At 51.7% G+C, this 27,991-nt stretch overlaps 1 protein-coding gene across 1 annotated transcript in view; it reads left to right on the forward strand.

Annotated features, from left to right (window-relative positions):
- Nucleotides 1-27,991, forward strand: part of EAF1 (ELL associated factor 1) — an 81,066-nt gene that overhangs the window by 41,643 nt on the left and 11,432 nt on the right. The window contains exon 5 of the mRNA XM_069211937.1: nucleotides 23,280-23,507. Coding sequence (XP_069068038.1) covers nucleotides 23,280-23,507 — 228 coding nt within the window. The remainder of the gene's footprint in view (nucleotides 1-23,279; nucleotides 23,508-27,991) is intronic.

The raw sequence follows: 27,991 nt of genomic DNA on the forward strand, positions 1-27,991 counted from the left end.
TCCTTATTGGAGGTTGGTCTTGGCGGATTCCTTGGTGAGGGAGAGGATCAGCTGGGTGTCGTCGGCATATGAGATGATGTTGAGGTTGTGGGATCGGGCGATGCTAGCGAGCAGGGCCATGTAGACGTCGATGAGGGTCGGGCTGAGGGAAGAACCCTGGGGTACGCCGCAGATGATTTCGGTGGCATCCGAGCGGAATGGGGGGAGGCGGACTCTCTTGGTTCTGCCGGTGAGAAAGGAGGTGACCCAGTCCAGGGCTCTGTCGCGGATTCCTGCATTACTGAGCTGTGAGCGCAGGGTGTGGTGGCACACGGTGTCGAACGCAGCCTTGAGGTCTAGGAGGTTTAGGGCCGCGGTTTCGACATTGTCCAGTATGGTTCTGATGTCGTCGGTGGTGGCGATGAGGGCGGTTTCGGTACTGTGGTTGCTGTGGAATCCGGATTGGGAAGGGTCCAGGGTGCAGTTCTCCTCGAGGAAGCGGGTTAGTTTCTGTTGACAACCTTCTCAATTACTTCTGCCAGGAAGGGGAGCAGGGAGATAGGCCGGAAGTTCTTGAGGTCCTTTGGGTCTGCCTTGGTTTTTTTGAGGAGGGTGTTGATCTCGGCGTGTTTCCAGCTCTCCGGGAAGGTGGCGGACTTGAAGGAGCTGTTGATGATCTTCCGTAGTTGGGGTGCAATGACGGAGCTTGCTTTGTTGAGGATGTGGTGAGGGCAGGGGTCAGATGGAGAGCCGGAGTGGATGGTGTTCATGATTTCGATGGTGTCGTTGTCGTTGATGGGGATCCAAGAGAGCAGGAGGTTGGTCGGAGGTGAATCTCTGGTGTTGGTGGTTGCGGGGGGGGGTCTGGGCGCTGAAGCTGTCATGGATGTCTGCAATCTTGCGGTGGAAGTAGGAAGCTAGGGAGTCGCAGAGGTCTTGGGATGGCAGGATGTCATTGGTGTTGGAGCTGGGGTTGGAGAGTTCATTCACAATGTTGAAGAGCTCCTTGTGGCTGTGTGCGTTGTTGTTGATTCGGTCTTTGAAGGCGGTTCTCTTGGTGGCTTGGATGAGTTGATGGTGTCTGCGGATAGCGTGTTTGAAGGCTGCGTGGTTGTCCAGAGTCTGATCTTAGCGCCACTTTCTTTCGAGTCTTTGGCAGGTTTGCTTAGATTCGCAGCGGGCGCCATTAATTAGGGAGATGGGAGGGAGGAGAGCACAGCTGGTAGGCGGGGGCAAAAAAACGGAGTGAAAACGGGGGTGGGGATGGAAAAAATGGGCGGGGCAGCAGCAGTGGGAGTTCAGCGCGAGAGAGAGAGGAGTGGGGCGGGGAAGCAGCGGCAGGGGAGAGAGAGGGGGGAGAGCGAAAGTGAGAGAGAGAGAGAGAGCGGAGTTAGAGAAAAGCGAGGAAGAGTGTAGTACGAAGAAAAAGGAGCACAAAGTGACAGAAGTGAAGCAGAACAGAGAGCAAAGCAGAGAAAAGGAGGAGAGAGGTAGAAGGTAGCCTAGTAGGAAAGCAGAGCTCTTCCACTAGACACCAGGGATGAGGCGCAGGCAGAAGCCTGCGGGTGGAGGAGGGCACCGAACTCCTGACAGGGTCAGGAGTTCAGAGGAGCCAGGGAAAGGGCTCTACTTACAAGGTGGAGCCACGGGAGGCAGAGCAGTGCACTGACCATGTCAGTTAAATTGCTCGACCTACCACACAGCGGCCGCTATTAAGTAGGGAGGTGGTGGGGGGGAGAGGACAGCTGGGAGGCGGGGCGAAAAATGGCACGAAAAAGAGGGTGGGCTGCAAAAAAGGGGACGGGCTGCGGGGGCAGAAGCGGCAGGAGTGCAGCGCGAGAGAGAGAGAGGAGGGGGGCAGAGCAGCAACAGCGGGGGAGGAAGAGAGGGAGGAGAGCGAAAGTGAGAGAGAGAGTGCGGAGTGAGAGAAAAACGAGGAAGAGTGTAGCGCGTAACAAAAGGAGCACAAAGGGACAGAAGTGAAGCAGAACAGAGAGCAAAGCAGAGCAAAGGAGGAGAGAGGCAGAAGGTAGCCTAGTAGGAAAGCAGAGCTCTCCCACTAAACACCAGGGATGAGGCGCAGGCAGAAGCCTGTGGGTGGAGGAGGGCCTCGAACTCCTGACAGCGGTCAAGAGTTCAGAGGAGCCAGGGAAAGGACTCTACTTACAAGGTGGAGCCACGGGAGGCAGACCAGTGCACTGACCAGGTCAGTGATATTGCTCCCCTGGATCCACAAAGCAAATAGTATTTCAGCAAAGAAAGTCCCAGTATTGCATTCCAACAAATGATCAATGCAAACAGCTTCAACGAAATGAGGTCGAGTTACGCTTTCAAATGCCTGCTATCGACACTTGCCGTTGTATGTTTGTGGGCACATGAAATCACGTCAGCAGGCCTCCTCGTTCTGCTGCAAAGAAGCTTTCAGAAAAGAGGAAAAGGTTGTCCGAGAGACACAATTCTCAAAGCACAGTCTTTCTCCTTTAAGGCATCAAAAATAGTTATCCAACTCATACAAAGATGCTTCTCCCATCATCTCTACATTTTTGGCTCTCCCTTCTCTGCAAATGTCAGTCTTACAACACTCTTTCAACATTCAAGGATTTTATTTCAAGTCTGTGATGTTTAGTGCAGCAACTTACCACGAGACCTCTTTTTGACACTTAAAGTTTGAGATCTCTGCATCCTCTGGGCCCTGACCTCTTAAAGTAAATAGAAAACCTGTTGCCCCCTTCATCCATATGTAAAGGAACATAGGCAAAATGGAAACACAAAATACAGAATTTTTGACTTCTGTTTTTGCACCAGGACTCTATTCCATAGACTCCAATTGTTTCTGCAGTAAAAAAGATAAAAACTTGACAGCTCCTTCTTCTGCTCCTCCACAAATGTGAGCGAGTCTTTCTATGGATTGCATTGCAGGTAATATGTCCACCATGTCCTCTACTGACCTCAGGATTGGCTAGTCTTTCCCCTCATTAGGAAGGCTTGACAAGTCTCTCTGGGAGTAGAAAATACTGACCATACACCCTTGAGCAGATTTCATGAAGGTGGTTCACAAGGGATGTTTGATTTCCACTCAATTAAGCACAGTCAAGGATGCTGCTGATTTATTGTCAAGCAGATGTTGTAGTTTTACTGTAGGAAGATAATGTTGAGTTTGTCTTACATACCAAAGCCAAATGTACAACTTAACATTTGTATTTGGAGTCTTGCTGTTTGAATCGCACATCAATGACAAGCTGGTCATGATGAAGACTCTGGATATTACTGAGAGTTTCACAGTAATGTAAAATCTATCATATTGTGGCATAAGTGGTAAATCTCCAATCAGCAGAATTACCACCAACAAACTACTTACAGCTTATCAACAGTAATTCAGCAGGCTTTACTTCTGCCAGAGGCAATTCTAGTAATGAGAGATTTACAGGGAAAATCCCTTTTTTGCCATTAATGCCACCAATAAGTCAGGTGTAGAGCCAGGGATTCCCGAGATGTATGATTAAAGCATAAAACTAATTTCACATCCACTTTTCAGTAGTCCTTCCTGCTTTACAAACAACAGATCCAAAATCATAGAACTCTTTCAGAAGATTAGAGACAAGAATTGAGGGAGCGGATGATCCTATCACTTTGAGGGTGCATAAAAAATTCCAGCAATAAAAAACAATGATTTGCACTGTCTCCTCCTTCTCACAAACACCTATGTGGAAGGAAGCATTTCAAACCATCCTCAACATTGGTAGATATCATTAGAGACAACTTGAGTGCTAAGTATTTTACAGAATGGATACACGTGTGTAAGAACGCTTACCCCATAATTTTCATTTGCAAACGTACCAAAAACCTTACCTTGTACCCGGTGGTACAGAAAGGTGCATGTCCTCTGAAGGAAAGCAACAATGAGGTTCTACAGCTTCACACTGGTGATGTCACTCTGTTCCTGGTAGCAAAGAAAACATCCAAGGAATAGCTGGCTACTCATCCATTTTGGACTTTTAAATCAGCAAACAGTTTCAGATTTGCCTTTATAATCCACATCTTGGAGAGAGGAGAAGCAAGGCTCCATTGTTCCACTGGATGTGGATCAAACCCGCTCCAGCAGGTTAGGTTTTGACTCAGCAAGAGCAACACATGAACAAAGCAATTGCCAACGGCAGGACCAGCCAGACACACCTTGTACAGAGAAGATGGGCTGCTTGCTCAACCCTTCCATTGCTAAGAGAAGGAGCTGGGGAGCAACTGACAAACTGAGAGTGAAGTTTCGCTTGAAATCATTTGCCTTGGGACTGTGGCTTACTGAAAGGAAAATACACTCAAAGTTGATGTGTTCTTTGTTGAACCGCCAAAAGACAGGACTAATTATAAGCTGAGCCCTGCAGCATATTATGTGCTGCAAATAGCTCTAAACACCTTTGTAGAGAAATATTAGTACCAGATGCTGTATTCTTGTCTAATTGACTTACAGATGATTATGGTTATATCACAAGCACAGAGGAAGGCACTCTGCTGTTGAAGGTGACAAAGATTTGTACTGCCTTGCTTCTAGAGTACCTGTCTTAACTTCTGCATTCACAAATACACATTGAGGAGGTCAGAGGATCCTGCCTAGGACCTGGAACCATCAGCAGCTCTCCAGCCAGACCTTTATAGACCTCCTTTTGTGGCATGAAACGTCTTGTGCCGCTGAGTGAGAACCATGGTGCACTGATGTCCATGTGAGAAGTTGCATGCCTGCACCCTGCACCTATCATTTACGGAACAATATTGCAACTCCTGTCACTTTATGTGACTGGTAAACTGACCTACATGACTGCTGCTGAGCAGGTGGTCCCCATGCACAGTTTCTGTATAGCTGCACAAAAAGGGCCAAAGACAAATGAATCACATATCGGACTTTGCTGACAAGAACATTTACACACAGAATCTGTACTTGGAGTTTATTCTGATTGTTATATTTGTTGCCAAATTTGTATACCCATAAGATATGGCTGCATTAGAGTAACCCAGCTATACATTCAGGCAGAAGCTTTAATGCCATATGTAACTGAGCATTTTGGTTTATTAATGATAGTGAAAGTTAAATATTTTCATTTGTAGAAGAAAAACATTGCTTAAGTGTTACATTTTTTGCATGCAACACATATGCCATGTGATCTAGACATTCTGTTCCATACCACCTCCCAGGAATAAGCCTTGACTATTTGACCTTGTTACCAACTGAAAATGAGACTAACAAGGTGGTACCTGGCGATTCAGTGAACTTACAGTAATATCTGGTTATTGTGTTTCTAGGAAAAGCAGCAGTAACATACACAAGGATTGCCTAACTGCCTTTAAGCCACACAGGTCCTGCAGAACTGACCTAAACTGAGCATTTTCTTTCACTCTTTTTGAACCCCTTAAAATCTGGCCAGGAATTTTCTGCATATTTCCTGGAAAAGGTGAAGAACAAGAAAAGAACAGAATTTCTGGCTTCCAAGCAGTCCCTAGCAAAGTAGAGTATATCATCCATTTTCTGTAGCTGTCAGAATAGTTCTCAGCCCATCAAGCTCATTTCACCAGAAGTAAAGAACCACTACCATGCTTAAGGTACATTCTTGATGGTGAGATCAGTAAGGCGACCACATGGTGGTCGATCCAAACAGTCACCAGGTGTTACTTATGTGATTCTGATATTAGAATCGATTTGTAAAATGTCCAGCATATTTTCGCTTTTCTCAATTTTGAAATTCTTCCTTGGTTTCCATATCTTCACTTTGGTGGGGAATTAATTGATAACATTACCCACTGCTTTTACCTCCATATTATTAGCAGTAATGGTATAACTACTGATCCAAAAGCACCATTTCAGTTCAGAAGCTGAGTTCTGTCAGGTTACCTCTTGGTTGTTCGGTGATGACTGCAGCCATATTATACACCTCTTGGCCTTCTCGCATCTGCCAACCTCACCAAAGCAGGAAAATGACACATGGTGCCATGTTGTAATTGCACACATCACCACATTGTCCACTCCACTGGGCAACTACAGCAATGTGGCTTTCTCAGTAGTTGAGGACTAAATGTACGATGCACACTTCTGTGTGGTAATTCATCTCCCTCCAGCAGCACTATTCATGTGCCTCTACAGCATTGACTCCCTCCCGAAACGAATATCCTCTCCTTCCAGGTTTCACCCTCATAGGTAGCTGCATGCATGAACACTTTGGGGGTGATTCTAACCCTGGCGGTCGGTGTTAAAGCGGCGGCCAACCCGCCAACAGGCTGGCGGTCAAAAAAATGGAATTCTGACCCTGGCGGGAACCGCCAACACAGACAGCCACTTTAACACTCCGACCGCCACGGTGGTACAAACAAACAGTGCGGCGGTCACCGCCAACAGCCAGGCGGCAGACAATGTACCGCCCACACTATCACAACTCACCAATCCGCCACCTTTTCCGGGGCGGGAGCACCGCCGATAAAAACACGGCGGAAACAGACTACGAACGGGAAAACGCACACCACTACGCACTCCAGGAGGAAGGAGGACAGCATGGAACCCGAATTAAACATCCTACCTGCTCTCGTCTACCTTCTCATCTACCACGAGTACGAAGTCCGGCGCAGACGACAACGGTGAGTACTGCACCTACGACACACAGGAGGGGGAGGACGAAAGGTTACGGCCACACACATATGCGACCCCCCCCACCCCCAACTATGTACACACCAATGCAGAGCAACAAGTCACAGTGACACCACCCAAACACCCCTGAAAAATGCTATGACATAATCAAATTTGGAATAAATATTTATGTACCAAAAAGCTCCTGAAAATGATCGTACAACCATGAAAGATATTTACAAGAAAACAAATGATATACACATCAGTGTATAACTGAAGTAACAAGTCCTGCACATCCTACGAATTCATTATGTCCGTGGGCCAAAGTTTTGAGAAACAAGGGCAAAGCCCACACAGGAGACCTGAGTCCTTTGGAGAGAACACTGCAGGGGCATCAGATGTAAAAACTACAGGCACCTCAGGGGGAAGGGAAGGGGGGGGCACCACAGCCACATGAGTCCACGACGCCAGATCCACGAGGAGCCACCATGCCCACTGTACCATCCTGGGGAGTGCAAAGCCACAGTCTCTCAATGTCTCTACAGTGGGTGGGCTGCCCACTGTACCATCCTGGGGAGTGCCAAGCCACAGTCTCTCAATGTCTCTACAGTGGGTGGGCTACCCACTGTACCATCCTGAGGAGTGCAAAGCCACAGTCTCTCAATGTCTCTACAGTGGGTGGGCTGCCCACTGTACCATCCTGGGGAGTGCCAAGCCACAGTCTCTCAATGTCTCTACAGTGGGTGGGCTGCCCACTGTACCATCCTGGGGAGTGGAAAGCCACAGTCTCTCAATGTCTCTACAGTGGGTGGGCTGCCCACTGTACTATCCTGGGGAGTGCAAAGCCACAGTCCATCAGGTGGATGACAGTCTCCACTGGTCAAGGAGGAGGCATGGTGGGCACAGTGAACCATAAACAGTGCTTGAGACGGCGGTGCCCAGCGGAGCGGTGCTTGAGAAGAAGGGCCCAGCGGAGCGGTGCTTGAGATGAAGGGCCCAGCGGAGCGGTGCTTGAGATGGCGGTGCCCAGCGGAGCGGTGCTTGAGATGGCGGTGCCCAGCGGAGCGGTGCTTGAGATGAAGGGCCCACCGGAGCGGTGCTTGAGATGGCGGTGCCCAGCGGAGCGGTGCTTGAGAAGAAGGGCCCAGCGGAGCGGTGCTTGAGATGAAGGGCCCAGCGGAGCGGTGCTTGAGACGGCGGTGCCCAGCGGAGCGGTGCTTGAGATGGCGGTGCCCAGCGGAGCGGTGCTTGAGATGAAGGGCCCAGCGGAGCGGTGCTTGAGATGGCGGTGCCCAGCGGAGCGGTGCTTGAGAAGAAGGGCCCAGCGGAGCGGTGCTTGAGAAGAAGGGCCCTGTTCAGCGGTGCTCTTCTGCACGGCGGGGCCTCTTCAGCGGTGCCTATCTTCACGGCGGGGCCCTGTTCAGCGGTGCTCTTCTCCACGGCGGGCCCTGTTCAGCGGTGCTCTTCTGCACGGCGGGGCCCTCTTCAGCGGTGCTCTTCTGCACCGCGGGCCCTGTTCAGCGGTGCTCTTCTGCACGGCGAGCCCTGTTCAGCGGTGCTCTTCTGCACGGCGGGGCCCTCTTCAGCGGTGCTCTTCTGCACGGCTGGCCCTCTTCAGCGGTGCTCTTCTGCACGCGGGCCCTCTTCAGCGGTGCCTATCTTCACGGCGGGGCCCTGTTCAGCGGTGCTCTACTGCACGGCGGGGCCCTCTTCAGCGGTGCTCTTCTGCACCGCGGGCCCTGTTCAGCGGTGCTCTTCTGCACGGCGGGCCCTCTTCAGCGGTGCCTATCTTCACGGCGGGGCCCTGTTCAGCGGTGCTCTTCTGCATGGCGGGCCCTCTTCAGCGGTGCCTATCTTCACGGCGGGGCCCTGTTCAGCGGTGCTCTTCTGCACGGCGGGGCCCTCTTCAGCGGTGCTCTTCTGCACGGCGGGCCCTCTTCAGCGGTGCTCTTCTGCACAGCGGGCCCTCTTCAGCGGTGCTCTTCTGCACGGCGGGCCCTCTTCAGCGGTGCTCTTCTGCACGGCGGGCCCTCTTCAGCGGTGCCTATCTTCACGGCGGGGCCCTGTTCAGCGGTGCTCTACTGCACGGCGGGGCCCTGTTCAGCGGTGCTCTACTGCACGGCGGGGCCCTCTTCAGCGGTGCTCTACTGCACGGCAGGGCCCTCTTCAGCGGTGCTCTTCTGCACGGCCGGCCCTCTTCAGCGGTGCTCTTCTGCACCGCGGCCCTGTTCAGTGGTGCTCTTCCGCACGGCGGGCCCTCTTCAGCGGTGCCTATCTTCACGGCGGGGCCCTGTTCAGCGGTGCTCTTCTGCACGGCGGGCCCTCTTCAGCGGTGCCTATCTTCACGGCGGGGCCCTGTTCAGCGGTGCTCTTCTCCACGGCGGGCCCTCTTCAGCGGTGCTCTTCTGCACCGCGGGCCCTCTTCAGCGGTGCTCTTCTGCACCGCGGGCCCTGTTCAGCGGTGCTCTTCTGCACGGCGGGCCCTCTTCAGCGGTGCCTATCTTCACGGCGGGGCCCTGTTCAGCGGTGCTCTTCTCCACGGCGGGCCCTGTTCAGCGGTGCTCTTCTGCACCGCGGGCCCTGTTCAGCGGTGCTCTTCTGCACGGCGGGCCCTCTTCAGCGGTGCTCTTCTGCACCGCGGGCCCTCTTCAGCGGTGCTCATCCAGCAGGTCAAGGGAGCCAGACCTGTGCTGCACTCCCTGCTCAGTCGCCCTCGGACCGTGACGTTTCTGGACCCTTCGGGGACGGACTCCTGGCCTCTTTAGTGTCCTCCTTCCCAGCTGGGATGTGACATGTGGGGTCCACCTTCTCCGCGCTCCTGCTGCCCTTCCGCTCCTTTGATGGGGCTCTCGGGCCCTTGCCTCCCCTAGATGGTGTGGCTGGTGAAGTGGCCGCACATTGCTCCTTGAGGGCAGCCCTGTCTGTCCTCGCACGGCGGCCCTTGTTTTTGCGGGTCCTCTTGCCGGGGGGGGGGGCTGGACGTGTCCTTGCTGCTGATCGATGTGTCACTGCTGGCAAAGGGTGGACTCCAGAACCCATGCACAACAGTGACACTCGAAGCTGGGCTGGTGGTGGCTGCGGTGCTCTTGGGACTCTTTGCAGATGGAGGGGGGAGCTCATCGGAGGGAAAGAGGTTAAGATTAGCCAGGAAAAGCTTTTTAGGTCCAAGGTAAAGGGTAGGAGAAGTGGTGATGGGAGTGGAGGAAGAGGATGTGGTTGTAGGAGAGTCAGGTGTGCTGTCATTGGGTGAAGGTGCTGGTGCTGTAGGCTGACGTGAGGTGGATGGCTGTTGGGTGGGTGTCTGCCTGCGTTTGTGTGTCTTGGAAGAGGGGGTGACAGACACAGTGGGAGAGGACACAGGGGACGTGTAAATGGCAGTAGGGGTGGTGACTGCACGAGTGTGGACTGTACTGGAGGGTGAGGTGGTGATGGAAGCACTGGCTGATGTTGGGGTGCATGCAGGTGTGAGTGTAGACGTCACAGGGAGGGAGGAGGGAGACGAGGAGGAGGGGGACACAGAGGTGGTTGTGACTGCTGGAATGTCTGCATCTGTGTGTTGCTTGGGTGAGTGTTTGTGGGATCTGTGGTGCTTGTGTCTGGATGAGCTGCTCTTGGGTGTTGAGGTGTGTGCAGGCTGGTCTGATGGTGTGGATGGGATAGGCTGAGGAACAGGAGACAGAGACAGGCTGGAGGCAGTAAGAAGAGGGAGGCTGGAAACAGGGACAATGGCTGCCGTCAGTGCTGAGGCCAGAGCAGTGAACGCTCGTTGATGGGCAGCCTGACCCGAATGAATGCCCTCCAGGTACGCATTGCTCTGTTGCACCTCCCTTTGCACACCCTGGATGGCATTCAAAAGGGTCGTCTGCCCAACAATGAGCGTCCTCACCAGGTCAATGAGCTCCGCACTGAGGGCAGCAGGGGCAACAGGGGCAGGGGCTGAGGTGCCTGGGGCGAAGGAGACGCGTGCCTTCCTGGGCGAGCGGGCACGGAGCGTAGGCTGAGGGGCTGCTGGGAGGGCGGTGCTGGTGCGCTGGGTGGCGGCTGTACCTGTAGAGGCGGGGGGCCCGGATGTTGCCGCCACCGCTAGGGAGCTCCCATCCGAGGACGTGTCTGAGTAGCTGGTGTCACCACCGGTCCCCGTTGTGGTGCTCCCCTCGCCCTCCGGATCACTGGTGCCCTCGGTGTGTGTTCCTGGGCCCACCTGGGCCTTGTGTCCTGCAGCTCCATCGTGCTCCGATGCCAAATCTCCTCCGCCTGATGATGCTAATGCACACATGCACAAGAAGATGAAGAGAAAGGGTGGGGGGAGAAAAAAGAAGACCAGGTTGAGTGCATGCAATGTCAACACCGTTGGCGGAGAGAACAGACACAGGAGCCTCATGCACTAAGCCGCGCATTCGGGGTACACTACTCAGTACTACTGACTAGGACAACAGGCCAAGAGACGTCAAACGCGCACATGGGTGATGCTGGACCATCAATGGCTGTACTTGTCACCCTACAGAGGTGGGGCCGGGGGCACAGGGCCATGCCTAAGGGAGAGGACTACACTACAGAAAGCGCCCTGGCCTAATGTCACCCACAGCCCTCCTCCCCCACCCAGACGCCTCCACTGCGCAGAAAGGTAGGGGAATGTGCTGATACTCACCCCCTTGTGTCTGCTGTGATGTCTTAAAGCGCCCATCCAATTCAGGGTAGGCCACCGCCAGGATCCGGGACATCAGAGGGGTCATGGTGCGACTGGCACCCCTCCTAGGTTGGGAGGCCATCCCCAGCAGTGTTTCTGCGGTCTTCCTTGTTCCGCGGCGGATGTCCTCCCACCTCTTGCGGCAGTGGGTGCCCCGTCTGTTGTGGACCCCCAAGTTCCGGACTTCCTTGGCGATGGCACGCCAAATCTCGATCTTCTGATGGGCGCTGACCTATTTGACATGTACAGGGTGGAAAGGAGGAAATCATCAATGACCTGCATGTTAGATGTGATTGGCCCCCCCCCACCAACTTTGCCATATGGCACATGCCCTCATCTGTCGTGCGTTGCACTCCTCATTCGCCCCCCACCCCACCAACTTACATCCACCCCAATCCACACAGGCATAGCCCATTCCATGTGCACCCGGTGTACTCACTTGTTGGTCTGGAGGACCGTAGAGTAGCGCATACTGGGGGAGGACCCCATCCACGAGCTTCTCCAACTCTTCAGACGTGAAGGCAGGGGCCCTTTCCCCAGTCGCAGCAGCCATTGTCACTTCCAGACCGAGGTCACAGCAGCACTTGCAGTATAGGTCCTCTCCTGTGGATGATCAGGTCTCGAGTGATCAATCAGCTAGGAAATGGCGGTCACGCACGCGGCGGTGCGTACCGCGACCGCCAGCGCACATCGTCATTGGCTCCTGAAACCCATAGGGTTCAATGTTAACCAATGCGGCTTTGCGCCGCGGTCTTCGACCGCCTACCGCCACGGTGTGCCCCGCCAGCGCATTGACCTCACATCCCATTGTCCCACTTCACAGGTCAGGCAGCCGCCATTTCAAGGGCCTACATGGCTTAATTTTGACTGCGACACACAGGCCTAGGCCTTGCATTGCCACACATACACGCCTTTCAACCCATTGCCATTCTTTAACTGTGCAAACTGTCTGTACGTACCTGTGGTTTGCCTGACTCTTTGCTCCATGTTGTCCTTCCTAGGCACCGTCCGCTGGGACTTGCGAGGAGAAGGACGAATCCTCGCGTGTACCGACCGCTGGTGGACCTGTCGACAATGGAAGAACGCCATATAATACTTCGATACAGACTTGACCGTGCCACTATCCATGAACTGTGTGCCCAGCTGGAGCCAGCCCTGATGTCCCCCATCCGCCAACCCACAGGGATTCCCCCTCTGGTGCAGGTTTTGTCAGTCCTCCATTTTTTGGCAAGTGGGTCATTCCAGACAACAGTGGCCATGTCATCTGGAATGTCTCAGCCTATGTTTTCAAAGATTTTGAGCAGAGTGTTGTCTGCCCTGATGAAACTCATGCGGAGCTACATCATTTTCCCAGAGGAGGGTGACTTGCCTACAGTGAAGGGTGATTTCTATGCCCTTGGACATATCCCCAACATCATTGGTGCCATTGATGGGACCCATGTGGCTTTGGTACCCCCAAAAGACGATGAGCAAGTGTACAGAAACAGAAAAAGTTATCATTCGATGAATGTCCAGGTGGTCTGTTTGGCTGACCAGTACATCTCCCATGTAAATGCCAAGTTCCCAGGGTCAGTGCACGACGCGTATGTTATGCGAAATAGCAGCATCCCCTATGTGATGGAGCAGCTACAGAGACAACGTGTGTGGCTAATTGGTGACTCTGGTTACCCCAACCTGCCTTGGCTACTGACCCCAGTGAGGAATCCCCGGACCAGGGCAGAGGAACGGTACAATGAGGCCCATGGGCGAACTAGGAGGATCATCGAAAGGACCTTTGGCCTCCTGAAGGTTTAGGTGCCTGCATATGACAGGGGGATCCCTGATGTACTCACCAAAGAAGGTGTGCCATATCATCGTGGCCTGCTGTATGCTTCACAATCTGGCCTTGCGACGTCAGGTTCCTTTCCTGCAGGAGGATGGTGCAGATGGTGGTGTTGAAGCAGCTGTGGAGCCTGCGGAGAGTGAAGAGGAGGAAGACTCAGAGGACGACACAGACAACAGGGACAGAGTAATAGAACAGTATTTTCAGTAGCACACAGGTAATAATCACCCATGCCATTTTACATTTCCTGAAATCCTCCTGCATTTCAACTTTGTCGATTTCCCCCCAGAACTATAAACATGATGTTTGATTTGCCCTTCCCTTTTCTGTGCTGTATGAGCCACTGCGTGACCTCGGCTTGGTTGGCCCATGGACTAATGCTAAGTTACCTCGGTATGTGTAATTCACAATGTTAAAAATACGTAATTGATATGTAATGTGTCATACATTTGTAAATAAGACAGGCTGAGTCCTGATTGATTTCAGTGCAATGTGTGATTTATTATTAGTGCATAGATATTGGTACATGATAGTGAAACAGTGATGGGTGGGGGTGGAGTAATGTCCATGGCAGAGTCCAGTTCTCAGTCTGACAGGTGCATTGTCCATATGCCTGTGGCAGGATGGAGCAGGGGCAGTTCAAGGTTTGACAGGGTGGCAATGTTGAACAGTGGGAGGACTTCAGGGGGTATGTGATGCTGGCGGGGGTCTTGACATCCTACTCTGTCGGTTTTTTTGATCTCAGGCTCCTTTTGCGGGGTGGTTGTTGTTCAGCAGGAGGTGGGGTTCTGGTGGGCTGTCGTTGTGGTGGGGCCTCCTGTCCACTAGCGCCGGCGGAGGTGGTAGGCTGTTCCTGGCTAGTGACAGGGGCCCTGTGTGATGCCACATGGTCCCGAAACGTGTCCTCTATACGGTCCAGGGCCTGGACTATGCTCCCCATAGCGGTTGAGATGTTGCTGAGTTGGTCGCTGAACCCCATGTAGCGTTGCTCCTGCTGTGCCTGGATCGCCTGGAACCTGGCCAGTACCGTCGCCATCGTCTCTTGTGAGTGGTGGTAGGCTGCCATGATGGTGGTGAGGGCCTCTTGGAGAGTGGGTTCCCTGGGCCTCTCCTCCCCCCCCTGTCGCACAGGAGCCCTCCGAGTTGCCCTGTTTCCCTGGGCCTCTGTCCCCTGGACGGTGTGCCCACTCCCACTGCCCCCAGGTCCCTGTTGTTGTTGGGTTGGTGGGTTACCCTGGGGGCCCTGTAGTGGTAGACACACCGCTGCTTGACCTGTCCTAGAGACAGAGGCATGGGCCCGCTGGGTGGGAGCTGTGCTGTTGTTCCCAGAGGGGGTTGGGTCTGCAGTGGCCTGTGTCTGGGTGAGGGGAACCGACTGCCCAGAGGTCCCCGATGGTCCGGGCTGGTCATCAGGGTCCAGGTCGACAGAGCTGCTGTCATCACTAGGGGCCTGTTCCGGGGGTGGGATGGACATTTCTGGTCCCTCCTGACCGGTGTGTTGTCGTTCGGGTCCTGCATGGGGTAAGAGGGTATGGTTATTGTTTCTGTGTGTGCATTAGCTTGCGTTTTAGGGGTGCCCTTGTCCCCCAGTGCTGGCATTCCCTTGGGGGAGGTGTTGTGAGGGTGTTTTGTGGGGGGGGGGATGGGTATGTGCAGTGGTCATGCTTAGGTGATGGGTGTCCATAGTTTGGGGATGGCATGCAGGGGTTGGTGTTGGGTGGGTTGTGCTGGAGAGACATTCTCAGGGAGGATGTGTGCTGGGGGGTTGGGGTGAGGGTGGGGGTTAGCATGCTGGGGGGGGAGGTGAAGTGGTTGGCCTTGTACTTACCAGAGTCCATTCCTCCATGTACTCCAGCGAGGCCATCAGGATGCAGGATGTTTAGTACCTCTTGCTCCCATGCTGTGAATTCGGGTGGAGTGGGTGGGGGTCCCCCGCCAGTCTTCTGCACTGCGATGTTGTGTCGCGAGACCATCGATCGCACCTTCCCCCGTAGGTCGTTCCATCGTTTGCGGATGTCGTCCCTATTTCTGGGATGCTGTCCCACCGCGTTGACCCTGTCCACGATCCGCTGCCAGAGGTCCGCCTTCCTTGCTATGGTGGTGTGCTGAACCTGTGAGCCGAAGAGCTGGGGTTCCACTCTTATGATTTCCTCCAGCATGACCCGGAGTTCTTGGTCCGAAAAGCGTGGGTGCCTTTGTGGTGCCATGGGGTGGTGTGTATGAGGTGTGGGGTGGTGTATGTGATGATGTGTGTGTTGGTGTGTGGTGCTTTGTGCTTCTATGTGGTGTGTGTGATGTTGTGGTGTGCCTCTGTGTGTCTGGCTATCTATTCTCTGATGTGTCTCTCTCTCCTTCGTCTCTGGTTTTTGTTGGTAGGGGTTTGTGGGTGATGTGGGTGTGTGTTTTATATGGTATTGGATGTGTGGGAGTGGTGTGTGTATGTGTTTCAGGTGTGTGCCTTTCAAATTGTCCAATGTGGTAGGGGTTTGTAAAGGTGTGTGTATTTTGACCGCGGCGGTGTGTACCGCCAATGGAATACCGCAGTTGAATGACCGCCGCATGGATTTGCGGGTCATAATGGGATGGGCGTATTTCTGTTGGCGTGGCGGTGGAGGTTTGGTCTTCTCCAGTTTACCGCTGGCCGCTGATGTGGCGGACTGCAGTGGAGGGGGGATTTTTGGAGGTTTTGCAGTTGTGGGTCAGAATGTCCGTGGCGGCTGACCGCGGCGGTATTGTGGCGGCCTTCTGACCGGCGGTAAGCGGCTTTTACCGCCGAGGTCAGAATGACCCCCTTTGTCTTTTAAAGTCTACAGATATTTAGTGCTTCCAATTTGAGCAGCGCATTCACATGCAAAGGTACATGCTCAGGTCAATTTACCTGTTAGCACATTTCAAAAGATGACGCTCCATGAGATCGGATACGCTGCACCATTATTTATTTATGTGGGCGGGTAGCAGAATAGCAACTGACTACACGATCCTGCTGTCCTTCCTGGATTTGTCCATTCACTGTTCCATCATGACCTTGTCACCAAACGACAAGAGTGTAGCAGTGTAGTGAAGTTGGAGATTTTTGTAATGTCTTTTTGGATAAGATTGTACTCCAGTTTCTATGGCTCTATTCATTCTGTCAGCCCTCCATGCAGGGGGGGCTCCTCTTGGGGCAAAGCAGTGTGCGGGGGCACAAAACACAAAGACAACATCATAACACCTAAAAAAGGAAAACAAAAATAAACTTACCTGAATCGCGCTGCATCGCCGCATGCCAGTCTTTAGGCTCCACCGAAGGCACAAGCTCCCAGCCTACCCTGCGGCCAATCCTAACGCTGCTTTCATGCTGCTAGCAGCATGAGAGCTGCATTAGGATTGGCCTGAGCACCCTGCTTTGTGCTCCACATTGTCAGGTTGGAGAGAGCTCAGTGCGCATTTGTGTTTGGCTGTCCTGAGACGGCCAGCCAAACACACATGCGCACTGAGGGGAGTGCACACCACTCCCTCTCCGTGTTCATCATCCCCCATGGCCCCGCCCCATGAAAAATAAAAACGATAATAAACACTGTTTATTATCATTTTATTTTTCAATTTGCAGCTGCTGTTGTTGGCGGGGGACAGCGCTCCTACCCCATAGCAGAGGAGCCGCTGCTGCCTCCATGGTGATGTTAGAAACGCTTTTCCAATGGAAATCATGCAGCGGCACTGTAAAATTGTATATTTAAAATCTACATCTGATAGAGACTTCTAGCTGCAGCTTCCTTACCTTAGAATTCCCTGGCGTCAGCTTCGAATCCGGAGTTTTTTCTGAGCAGTACCCTGCGCGCGCGCCATCGGGCGGCGTCGTTCGGATCCGCGTGCGTCGGCCAGCTCCGTGTGCGTCGCCAGCATCGTTGGAGCCGTCTATGACATCACGGTTGTCTAAATAGACGCTGTCTCGGCGCGCGTACGTCAGTTCTTTTCCTTCCGCGCCGGTTAAGCGCAGTTTTGGAAAGAGCTACCCTGCTTCGACGGTTTGTTGACGCTTTTTTGACTGTTTGAAGTCATGTTTTCGAGAAAGATTCAAGCCATGTGGTGCGTGTCATCGCACCATGTTGGTGACGGATCCGCACCGTGTTAGTCTTTGGTGCCTGGAGAAGGACCACGATCCCACCTCGTGCTTCCGACTGTCGGGCCATGGCGCCGAAGGCCTTAAGGGAGAGATCCCTTAAGCTTCTTGCGGCCCGACACTCATCTTCGGTCAGCGCGACTCCGTGGAGGTCAGGGTCCCGCAGTAGGAGGAGGTTGTGGCACCGCTCCCGGAGCCCCAAGTCCTCTTCCTCGCATTCAAGGTCATCCGAAGGTAAGAGGCACAAGAAGAAGAAGTCCAAGTGGACTTCATCTTCGCCACGCCCGTCGGCCGACGAGGCGTCTAGAGAACGTAGACGTTCCGAGCGCGGTTCTGCGGAGCGGTCGCCAGGGTCGACTCTGCGTCTTCCCCCCTTTCCGGGGACCGGATCGACCTCCGCTCAAATAAAAGAGTTTTACGAGGCCATGCGTCTCGTTTTTGAGCGGGCTGCACCCTCGCTGGGTCTTCGGGCCCTGCAGAGTCAGCAGGGGCCCCTTCGGATTCGACGCCGGCGGCTTCGGCCTCGGCGCCGTTTGGGACCCCAAGATCCGATACCGGTGGCAGCCCCATCCTTATTCCGGATGATCCGGAGCCGGAGCGACGTTGTACGACATCGACTCCGATGGAGCCAATTTGGCCCAGATCATTGTCTGAGCATTATTTAGATCAGCCAGACGCAGGAGAGGAGTGGGAGGGGTCTGAGGACCCTTTAGAATCTGGATTGCAACAGGACTGGTATGAGGATCTAGGGGAGACCAGTGGACTGGACATTTCTCCAGATACTGGTATGCTCTCTCCTCCTAATGTGGCTACGGAGGAGGGTGCTTCTTTCACTATGGTGGTGCGTAGGGCAGCAGAGGTCTTGGACCTAGATTTGCCTACGGTGCCAGACAGGACGAATATCCTGACAGAAGTGCTTCAGCCGGGAGTGTCAACATCGGAGCCGTTGTTGCCCTTCAATGAGGCTCTTACAGACGTCCTTCTGGGAACGTGGTCCAAACCCAGCACAGGGGCTCCTGCCGCCATAGGCCCGCTCCCAGCGACCCTAGTTTCCTGACACAACACCCCACTCCTGAGAGCTTGGCTGTCCAAGCGTCTACTTCCCGTGGTGCCTTCCCTTCCGCTCCCCTGGATAGGGAATCCAAGAGGCTGGATCAACTTGGGAAGAAGATGTTTTCTTCCACCAGCCTGGCATTGAGGTCCGTAAACACCACTTGCCTATTGGGCCGTTATTCCCATACTTTATGGGATACGGTTGCACAGGTTCTGCCGCAGGTCCCGGAGGGCGTACGGGACACTCTCACCCAGGCTGTCAAGGATGGGAGAGATGCAGCCAAGTTTACGATCCGGTGTGGTTTGGACACCACCGACTCGCTGGGCAGAGCGGTTTCATCGTCAGTGGCCCTACGTCGCCACGCCTGGCTACGTTCAACTGGTTTTTCAGGGGATGTCCAGTCCAGCTTGATGGACATGCCCTTTGATGGCTCTCGCCTTTTTGGCGAAAAGGCAGACTCCGCGCTTGAGAGGTTCAAGGTTTCTCGAGCCACGGCCAGATCCTTGGGCCTTTCAGCGCCAGCGCAACAGCAGTCTGTCTTTCGCCCCTTTCGAGGCTTCGGAAGGGGTGTGGTACCACGCCAGCCACAGTTCAGCCACCGTCCTCAGGCTTCACAGCATCCCGGAAGAGGACGTGGTCGTGGTACCATCAGACCCAGAGGGTCTGGCCAGAGGTCGGCCGCCACACAGCCCCCCTCCGCTGCGCCCAAACCATCCTAGTATGGTTCTGCAGGATCATGTCCGTCCAGTTGGAGGGAGGATTCGTTTTCATCTCCCTCACTGGCTTTCCATCACCACTGACAAGTGGGTCCTGCAGATCATACGGAAGGGCTACTACCTTCCCTTCCAGTCTTTCCCTCCTTCTATCCCTCCGACAAAGGAATGGCTGATGGAGGACCATCTAGCTTTGCTCCGCGAGGAAGTTACAGCTCTCTTGGCCAAGGGAGCCATAGAAAGAGTCCCGATATCAGTAGTAGGCAGTGGTTGTTATTCCAGCTACTTTCTGATTCCCAAAAAGAACAAAGGCCTACGCCCTATCTTGGATTTAAGGGACGTCAATCTCTTCCTCAAGAAGGAGAAATTCAAGATGCTCACTCTTGCTCAGGTTTTGTCTGCCCTAGACCAGGAGACTGGATGGTAGCGTTGGATTTGCAGGATGCGTATTTCCATATTCCTATCCTGCCAGCCCACAGGTGTTACCTGCGGTTCAAGGTGGGCCACGAGAACTTTCAGTTTACCGTGCTTCCTTTCGGCCTCACCAGTGCCCCTCAGGTGTTCACAAAGGTGATGGCGGTGGTGGCAGCTCATTTGTGCAGGTCAAGGATTTCAGTCTTCCCCTACCTAGACGATTGGCTGTTGAAGGCTCCTACACCCCAGGCTCTTGGCACCCATCTCCAGACGACGGCGGGCCTCTTGCATTCGCTGGGGTTCACTATAAATGTGCAGAAGTCACACCTGACTCCCTCTCAGAAGCTCACTTTCATCGGAGCTGTTCTGGACACAGTGCAGTATCGGGCTTATCCTCCCGAACAGCGGGTCCAGGATATTCAGGTTATGTTACCGATGTTTCGGCCTCTATCCTGGATCTCGGTGAGACAGACTCTGATGCTGCTGGGATTCATGGCTTCCTGCATCCTGTTGGTCAAGCATGCCAGATGGCGCATGAGGGCTCTGCAGTGGGACCTGAAGTTCCAATGGGCACAGCATCAGGGAAATCTTACTGACGTGGTTCAGAACTCGGAGGGGACTGCAAAAGATCTGCAGTGGTGGTTAGTGAACTGCGAGTGGGTCAAAGGCAGACCCCTCTCCCTTCCCCAACCAGATCTAATGGTAGTGACAGATGCATCACTTCTGGGATGGGGCAGCCATCTGGGGGAGGTGGAGATCAGAGGTCACTGGTCTCCGGCAGAATCCGGGCTCCACATCAACTTGCTGGAGCTTCGGGTGATCCGGCTAGCATTAAAAGCATTTCTTCCTGTTGTGAAAGGGAAGGTGGTGCAGGTGTCCACGGACAACACTACCGCAATGTGGTACTGCAACAAGCAGGGCGGTGTAGGGTCGTGGACCCTTTTTCAAGAGGCTTTACGTCTCTGGACGTGGCTGGAACAGCAGGGCATGACCCTGGTGGTTCAACACCTGGCAGGTTCTCTGAACGCCAGGGCAGACAAACTCAGCCGAAAATGCTTAGAGGATCACGAATGGTGTCTCCATCCAGAGGTGGCGCAAGTACTCTTTCAGCAGTGGGGAGAGCCTTGGTTAGATCTGTTCGCCTCCGCAGAGAACGCGCAATGTCAGCAGTTTTGCGCGTTGGAGTTTCCAAGGGGGCTATTGCTAGGCAACGCTTTTTGTCGCGAGTGGAGTTCAAGCCTCCTGTACGCCTTTCCGCTTATACCACTTCTGCCCAGAGTTCTCAAGAAAATCAAGAACGACCGGGCCCAAGTAATCCTAGTGGCTCCGGATTGGGCACGGAGAGTTTGGTATCCAGAGCTTCTCAAAATGAGCATCGGTCCTCCAATCAGGCTGCCTCTTCGGGAGGATCTTCTGTCGCAGCAGCAGGGAAAGGTTCTCCACCCGAACCTGTCAACTCTGCGCCTTCATGCGTGGAGATTGAGCGGCGACAGTTGATGGTTTATGACCTCCCTCCCGAGGTCTGTGACGTCATTCTGGCAGCCAGGCGTCCCTCTACTAAGTCGATCTACGCCTGCCGTTGGAAAAACTTTGTTTCATATTGTGCAGAGAGGTCTATTGATCCTCTTTCTTCTTCTCTGTCTACATCCTTTTGTTTATATGGTCTCTCGCCCAGCAGGGTTCCTCCTTGGGGACTCTCAAGGGCTATCTTGCAGCCTTGTCGGCTTTTCTTCAGTTGCCCAATCAACCATCTCTGTTTAAATCACCTATAGTACAGAGGTTTTTGAAAGGGCTTGTGCATCTATACCCGCCTGTGCCTTTCATTATGCCCCAGTGGGATCTTAATTTGGTTCTTACCTTCCTTATGTGTGCTCCCTTCGAGCCCTTGCATAACAATCCTCTCTGGCTGCTTACTATTAAGACTGCCTTTTTGGTAGCAATTACATCTGCCAGGAGAGTGAGTGAGCTGCAGGCTTTATCTTCAAAGCCACCGTACCTCACGATATATCCTGACAAGGTAGTATTAAGAACTCGTGCCTCTTTCCTCCCCAAGGTGGTGACCCGTTTCCATCTGGGTCAAAATATCACCCTGCCCACCTTCTTTGCACCACCGCATCCCTCTAAGGAAGAGGAGCGTCTCCATCGGCTGGACCCAAAAAGAGCATTATCGTTCTACTTTGACCGCACTAAAGAGTTCCGGGTAGACGACCAACTCTTTGTGGGGTACGTTGGTGCAAAGAAGGGTCGGGCAGTGCAGAAACGATCCATTTTGCGCTGGGTCGTTCTCTGTATAAAGATCTGCTACGCTTTGGCAAAGAAGCAGCCTCCCGAGGGCTTGAGAGCTCATTCTACTAGGGGGAAAGCTGCTACCACTGCGTTAGCACGTGGCGTACCAGTGGTGGACATCTGTCAGGCTGCAACGTGGGCTTATTTGCACACGTTTGCAAAACACTGCTGCCTGGATAGTCAGGTGAGAAGAGACGGGCATTTTGCCCAGTCTGTTTTGCAGGACTTTCTGGTGTAAAAATCTCCTTCAGACCCACCGCCATGGGTTATAGCTTGGGTATCTATCCTAAGGTAAGGAAGCTGCAGCTAGAAGTCTCTATGTAAATGTAAATGTAAATGTAAATTAGCATTTGTATAGCACACTACTCACCCGTTAGGGTCTCAAGGCGCTGTACTCGTACCGCTATGGAACCCCTCCTGGCTTTTCCCTGTGAGGCGCCCACTCCTGAGCACCCCCAGGGTGAAGCCAGGCATCCAAGCGCTGTTGGGGCCGTTGTGGAGATTAAGCAAGCTATTGCCCAGAGTTGCAGAGTGGGACCCATGAATTAGATTAGGCACCGAGGCGAGAATTATCTGGTCAAGGGGAATTGAGCCCAAGACCTGCCGAAGCGGGACTTGAACCCTGGTCTTGAGCCAGATCTCTGCTTCAGGGTCTGCCGCTCTAACCATTGAGCCACACTTCTCCACTTCATCATCTATCAGATGAACAAGTTACTTACCTTCGGTAACGAGGTATCTGGTAGAGACTCTAGCTGCAGATTCCTTACACCTGCCCAAGCCTCCCCGCTCTGCCGATATTTTTCTTATGTAGATATATATATATGTATATATGTATTTATGTGTACATATGTATATTTTTGATCTTGGCATTTTTGCCTTTCTTAAAGGCATGAAATAATTTTTGCTTCAAACAGTCAAAGAGGTAAAATACATAATGGTTGGTTCTTCCATGGCTCTGCGCTTCTGGCGTGGGAAGTTGTGGAAAAGAACTGACATACGTGCGCCGAGACGGCGTCTATATAGACAACCGTGACGTCATAGACGGCTCCAACGACGCTGACGACACACGCGGAGCTGGTCGACGCACGCGGATCCGAACTACGCCACCCGACAGCGCGCGCGCAGGGTACTGCTCAGAAAAAACTCCGGATTCTAAGCTGACGCCAGGGAATTCTAAGGTAAGGAATCTGCAGCTAGATAGAGTCTCTACCAGATACCTCGTTACCGAAGGTAAGTAACTTGTTCTTCTGTTTTGCTTGGGTTGGTTGAAGTGAACTGTATTTATGCTCCATGTTTTCAGTAAACGCAGTGAACATAGAGCCTATGTTAATGCCTTTTTTGCACTGTGCTGTGTTATATTTTGCCATTATATATCATGTTGCAGTTGTTAGGAGTCTGCTGCTGCCTGCAGTATTGTGTCAAGATGGGAATAGCTTGTTGTGCTACTGTCTGTTTCTGCAGACTGCACTGCCCAGCCACTACATCAAATGGTTGCAGTTTCAAACCCATATGGTATCAAATGATTGCATTTAACAATGAGAGCAGTTTATCTTTTTCATTATCGTACCTCCCATTTATATGAAAACACTGTTTTAACCATGAATATGTCCTTCCATTTCAGAGCTGAGGGCAGAGGTGGACATCATCGAACAGATGAGTAGCAGTGGCTCTTCAGCCTCAGGGTCCCCACCAGCGAGTGATGATGAGAACTCAAGCAGTGCTGGAGAAGAGGATACCCATACCTCACCTTCTCAGCGTCCACCCTACCGAGGTCAGCACGGCAACCGTGCTCCTGCTTCCAACGGAACCGGCCGGCAGCAAGAAAGCAATCAGCTGATTAATACTCTCAGTGAGTATTGAAAGATTGTGTTAATAATTATATTTAATTTAATTTATCTGTTTTCACTAGTGCAGGTAGGCACAGGGGGCACTGCAGCATTTTACCAAGTCACATTTTACAAATTAGCGTACCCTAACACTGAAAAATTGAGGTTGGGCTGGAAGATAGATTTCAATTTGTTGATATAAAGAAAGGAAACACTTAAAAGAGTGACTATATAATCCAAGTGTACTGCATTGAGTTAAAGAGCCTTTTTTACTGCCTTCATCCTGCCAAACAGTAACTGAAGTTAGCATCTAATTCCCAGGGTGCACATAAATATGTTCACTTCCTCTGTTGACTCCCACAAAGTTTTTGCTCACATTTGGTACTTTTGTGGATGCAACACTAGATGGCTGAAAAATCCAAAGCTTGCAAATCTGTGTCAGACTAGCTGCAAAATCAATTTTCTGGGCAAGTATCGGATTATTGTTTGTATTCAATGGCATATCTGAAATGTGTCATTTTTCTCTGTATAGGGTTCCATCAATACGAATGGTTCTGAAATCTGAATTATCTCTCAGAAATTGCTGTGTCAATGTGAGAAAGCCTTTGCTGCCATCCCCCGTTCTGTGCACAGCCTTCTCATTCACATGATGTCCAATTTTAAATGCCCTCAATCCTCAGCTCATAAAAGGCAGTTTTGTGCTATTCTGAAACACACTATGAGCAGGCTACCTCACAAACTGAAACGATGCAGTCATAGATCATTCAAGCGTGACTTGTCCAAATGCCAGTTGTGGCATGGTTCATGAATCAGATGCAGAGCTGACTGAAATCAAGAGACCTGGGTTTTAGGTTGAAATGTATTTATTGAAAGGACGGGCCTTGGAAAACAGGCCCACTATGAGAACACAACATTGATACAATACCACAAAACATCAAAAAAAAGAACTCAGCAGGCTGCTTGTTCAAGACCTACTTCATACCTGTTTTTTGTTTGTGCAATTTCAACTATCTGTACATGAAAGAAATATGGAGACGTGCAACAAAGTAAGGGGCAAAAAAGTAGATATGTGCAGAGGAGAGATAGCTTGAAGATACCAACAAAATCATCGCCAGGAGAACCTGCATTACAGGTGACAACTCAAACTTAGTGTTCGGCTACCTCTAACCCTCTGTTGTGTTATAGCGTGGCTATGAAACAGTATCAATGTACAAAGAGAGTGATTGATGGATTGCATTAATTAATCTTAGGCACTGTTAATTACTCTGGCCTGCATTCCAAACCACTATGCCACCTCAGACAGGAAGCAGCCATATTCAAAGCAGTCTTGATGCTGCACAAACAACACAAAGGGTTTTTAGGCCTCTTTGGTTAGCTGTTGATTCCTACTGCAAAGTAAGTACTAGATCCACGTCGGGGCATGACAGTCGCACGTAGGGTGTCACAGTGAAGTACACAAAAAACTAAAGGGTGGAGTTCTTGAATTAATCTCAGCCATTGGTAATCACTCTGGGCCGCAAGTCCATCCTCCTTTTGCCCACCTCAAACAGTAACCGGTCATCTGCAATCAAGACTTGATCCTGTTCAAACAGGAACAGTGCAGCCCGAACTGCCAGGCTAGGCTCCCTCAGAATGCAAACACAAGCAACTCAAGACTGGTTTTGGCCTATTTGGGCCTCTACAGTCTGGTGTAGCCTGAGTGTTCTGTTATATATTTCTGCCTGCATGTTCCTCATCTGTAGAAGAATTCCAGGCATGAGACTGAATCAGTATACTTTAAAGCTCTCAAGGTGGTGGTAGGGAGCTCTGGCTTTGTATCGACGGCATAAGTGACATCGGATGACGGTTTCGAAGTAATATAGCACCCTTTTCGGCTTAACAAAGTCAGCTCCCTTTTTTCTGTGCCTTCTACATGGATCCAGAGCTTGCTCTCTCGATAAAATTGTGAGCTCCTCACAAAAGGAATTTTGTCTTTTATTGTAGTACTGTACAATGTCTCTTTCGAAGCATTTTGGCTTCAAGCCCTGTATGGATTGTGAGGGACAGATGTCCTTTAGTGACCCCCACTCAATCCACTTCATCAGCCTTTGTTGCCTGAGTTCCGATCATACCTCTTGGTTCTGCAAATCAAGCCTTAGCATGTATTCCTTGGCAGTTAAAGAGCAGGAGGCCAAGTTGTTCATGGCACAGGCCCACGATGATAGGCGGAGCGCAGCTGTCATTTGAGTCCGTGCTCCAGATCATTTTCCTCACACTCATCAGTTAAAAGATAGAAGCACAAGAAGCATGCTGAGGGTAAGTCACCCCAGGACCCTCCATCTCCAAAAGGCTCTTCATCCTACGAACCAGAGCTGATTATTGTAGACCCAACATATTCTCCTTTGAATGGCCCTTTGCCATTTCCTCATCTGACCCATGCCCTGCATCTTCACCTGTGCCAACCCCAGTGTTCTCGGACTTCCTGGCGCTGGCTCCCTTTTATGCTGAATTCCTGATGCCGGATTCAGACCTGGCAGCATTTATCAAGACCTTGTTCTCCACGGCACCATCTGTCTCACCCACAGGGCCTGCACTGCTGTATGGCCTACATATAATTATACTTCTGACTCCGATGCCAGCGCCATTAGACACCCAACCCACTGCGATTGCACTGTACATGTATCCATTACCCTAGCATAGAAATACATCACTCCACAACTGTCAGCGATTGTGGCCGACCCCGTGATGGAAACCACTGGTGTCGTTGCCATGATCCCCACCTATGCTGGACTCTGCACCACCTCCCCGTGCTCCAGGCCCTTGTCTCAGAACAGATCTAGGAGATAAGCTTACAGGCTGAGGCGGGTGTCTCCCTTTCTATGAGCCTGGAAAACTATTACTTGAACTAGTGGGTACTTGATATTACAGAAGAGGTTAAACTGTACCTTTCCATAAGGCTTTACCCCTACCACCACCCCATCCCTCCCTCATCCTCGTCCCTTCCAGCAGATCACCTTTCCATTTTGCAGCAAGAGGTGGCAGCACTTCTCCTGAAATGGGCTTTGAGAGCATGAGATTGGGCAAGGATCGTACTCTTGTTATTTCCTTCTTCCCAAAAAGGAAGGCAGACTGCATTTAATCCTACATCCGATCCTAAGGACTTGCATTTTTGCCTCAGAAGAAAGAAATTCAAGATTCTGACCCTAGCTCAGGTCTTATTGGCATTGGAAGTGAAAACTTGATGGTGTCTCTCAGACTGTAAGACCGATATTTTCACATAATGGTCCTGTGGTCCCATTCTAAATTCTTGTATTTTGTGGTGGGTTCTCCGCATTACCAGTTTGCCACGGTTTAGTTTGGTTTCACATTGGCGTCTCAAGACTTCATCAAGTTGAAGGCGATGAGCGTGGGCCATCTCAGAAGGTCGGGCATTCACATCTTTCCTTACCTGTGTAACTTACTGATCAAAGCCAGGCGCCAACGATAGTGACAGATCATCTGAAGTCATCAGTCTTGTTATTGTTTGACCTAAATTTTCTATCAACAGGTGAAAATCTCACCTCGAGCTGTCCCAGTACCTCCTGTCTTTGTGGTCGGTTCTGGAAAATACCCTTTTCCATGCCTCCTCTTCTCCTCAGAGAATTCTCAGTATTGCAAGAGATGGTCCCATCCTTTATGGAAGGTGCACAAGTACAGTCCTGAAGTTCTTGTGCCTGCTAGGTCTGCTAGCTTCCTGCATACTACTGGTCACACTCTTCAGTGGAAACTGCGGTTCCAAGAAAGGTAAAGCCGTCCAGAACCAGATGGCGACCAGACAGATTATACTCTGTATCACCTGTTATGGTCCCCCATGTACCCACATCTGGGCACACCTGTTGCACATAGGGTGTCGCACTGAGGTACTAAAAAATAACCGTATCAAGCAATGAGCCGTTTATCAATCAACATTACCCAAATTAAACAGAGACACAAAACAAGGAAATCTCCATTTCTATGTTCACAGTGAGAAATACATTTCACAGAAACAAGATGCCGCCAGTCTTGAAAAAAACTGTCATCATCAGTCATAGTGGGCTAGAGGGTTGGTGCCACATGTGTGCAGACATAAAGCAACTGTCTTCTTCTGGCTTGAGTCTCCATACTTACGTCTAGGAACAACAAGATATGTATTCCATTATATTGCAAGTTGGACTTCACTTAAACTACTCTGAGTTAATAGTCGGAGGGGAGCCTATACGCTCACCTGACCAATGCAGTACCTGTCTGCTTTGTACGTGTCAAGATTCAGAAAACAAGGCCTGCACCACCACAGATACATCTTTTGTTGTTATCCACTGAAGTGGAAGCCCAGAAGCCTTAACCATGTATTCTCCTTTTTTGAGCACCTCAAATATACTGTTGTGCTGCACCTAAGGCTTTGATAGAAACTTGACGGAAAGCCAAGAGATGTTGCACCACATTCTTTACTTCAGAGGCATACCCCTCTGCATCTTACACTTGAACTTCTACCTTGGCTATCATAGTCTCC

Source organism: Pleurodeles waltl, chromosome 10 (assembly GCF_031143425.1).
Source record: "Pleurodeles waltl isolate 20211129_DDA chromosome 10, aPleWal1.hap1.20221129, whole genome shotgun sequence".
NCBI lineage: Eukaryota > Metazoa > Chordata > Amphibia > Caudata > Salamandridae > Pleurodeles > Pleurodeles waltl.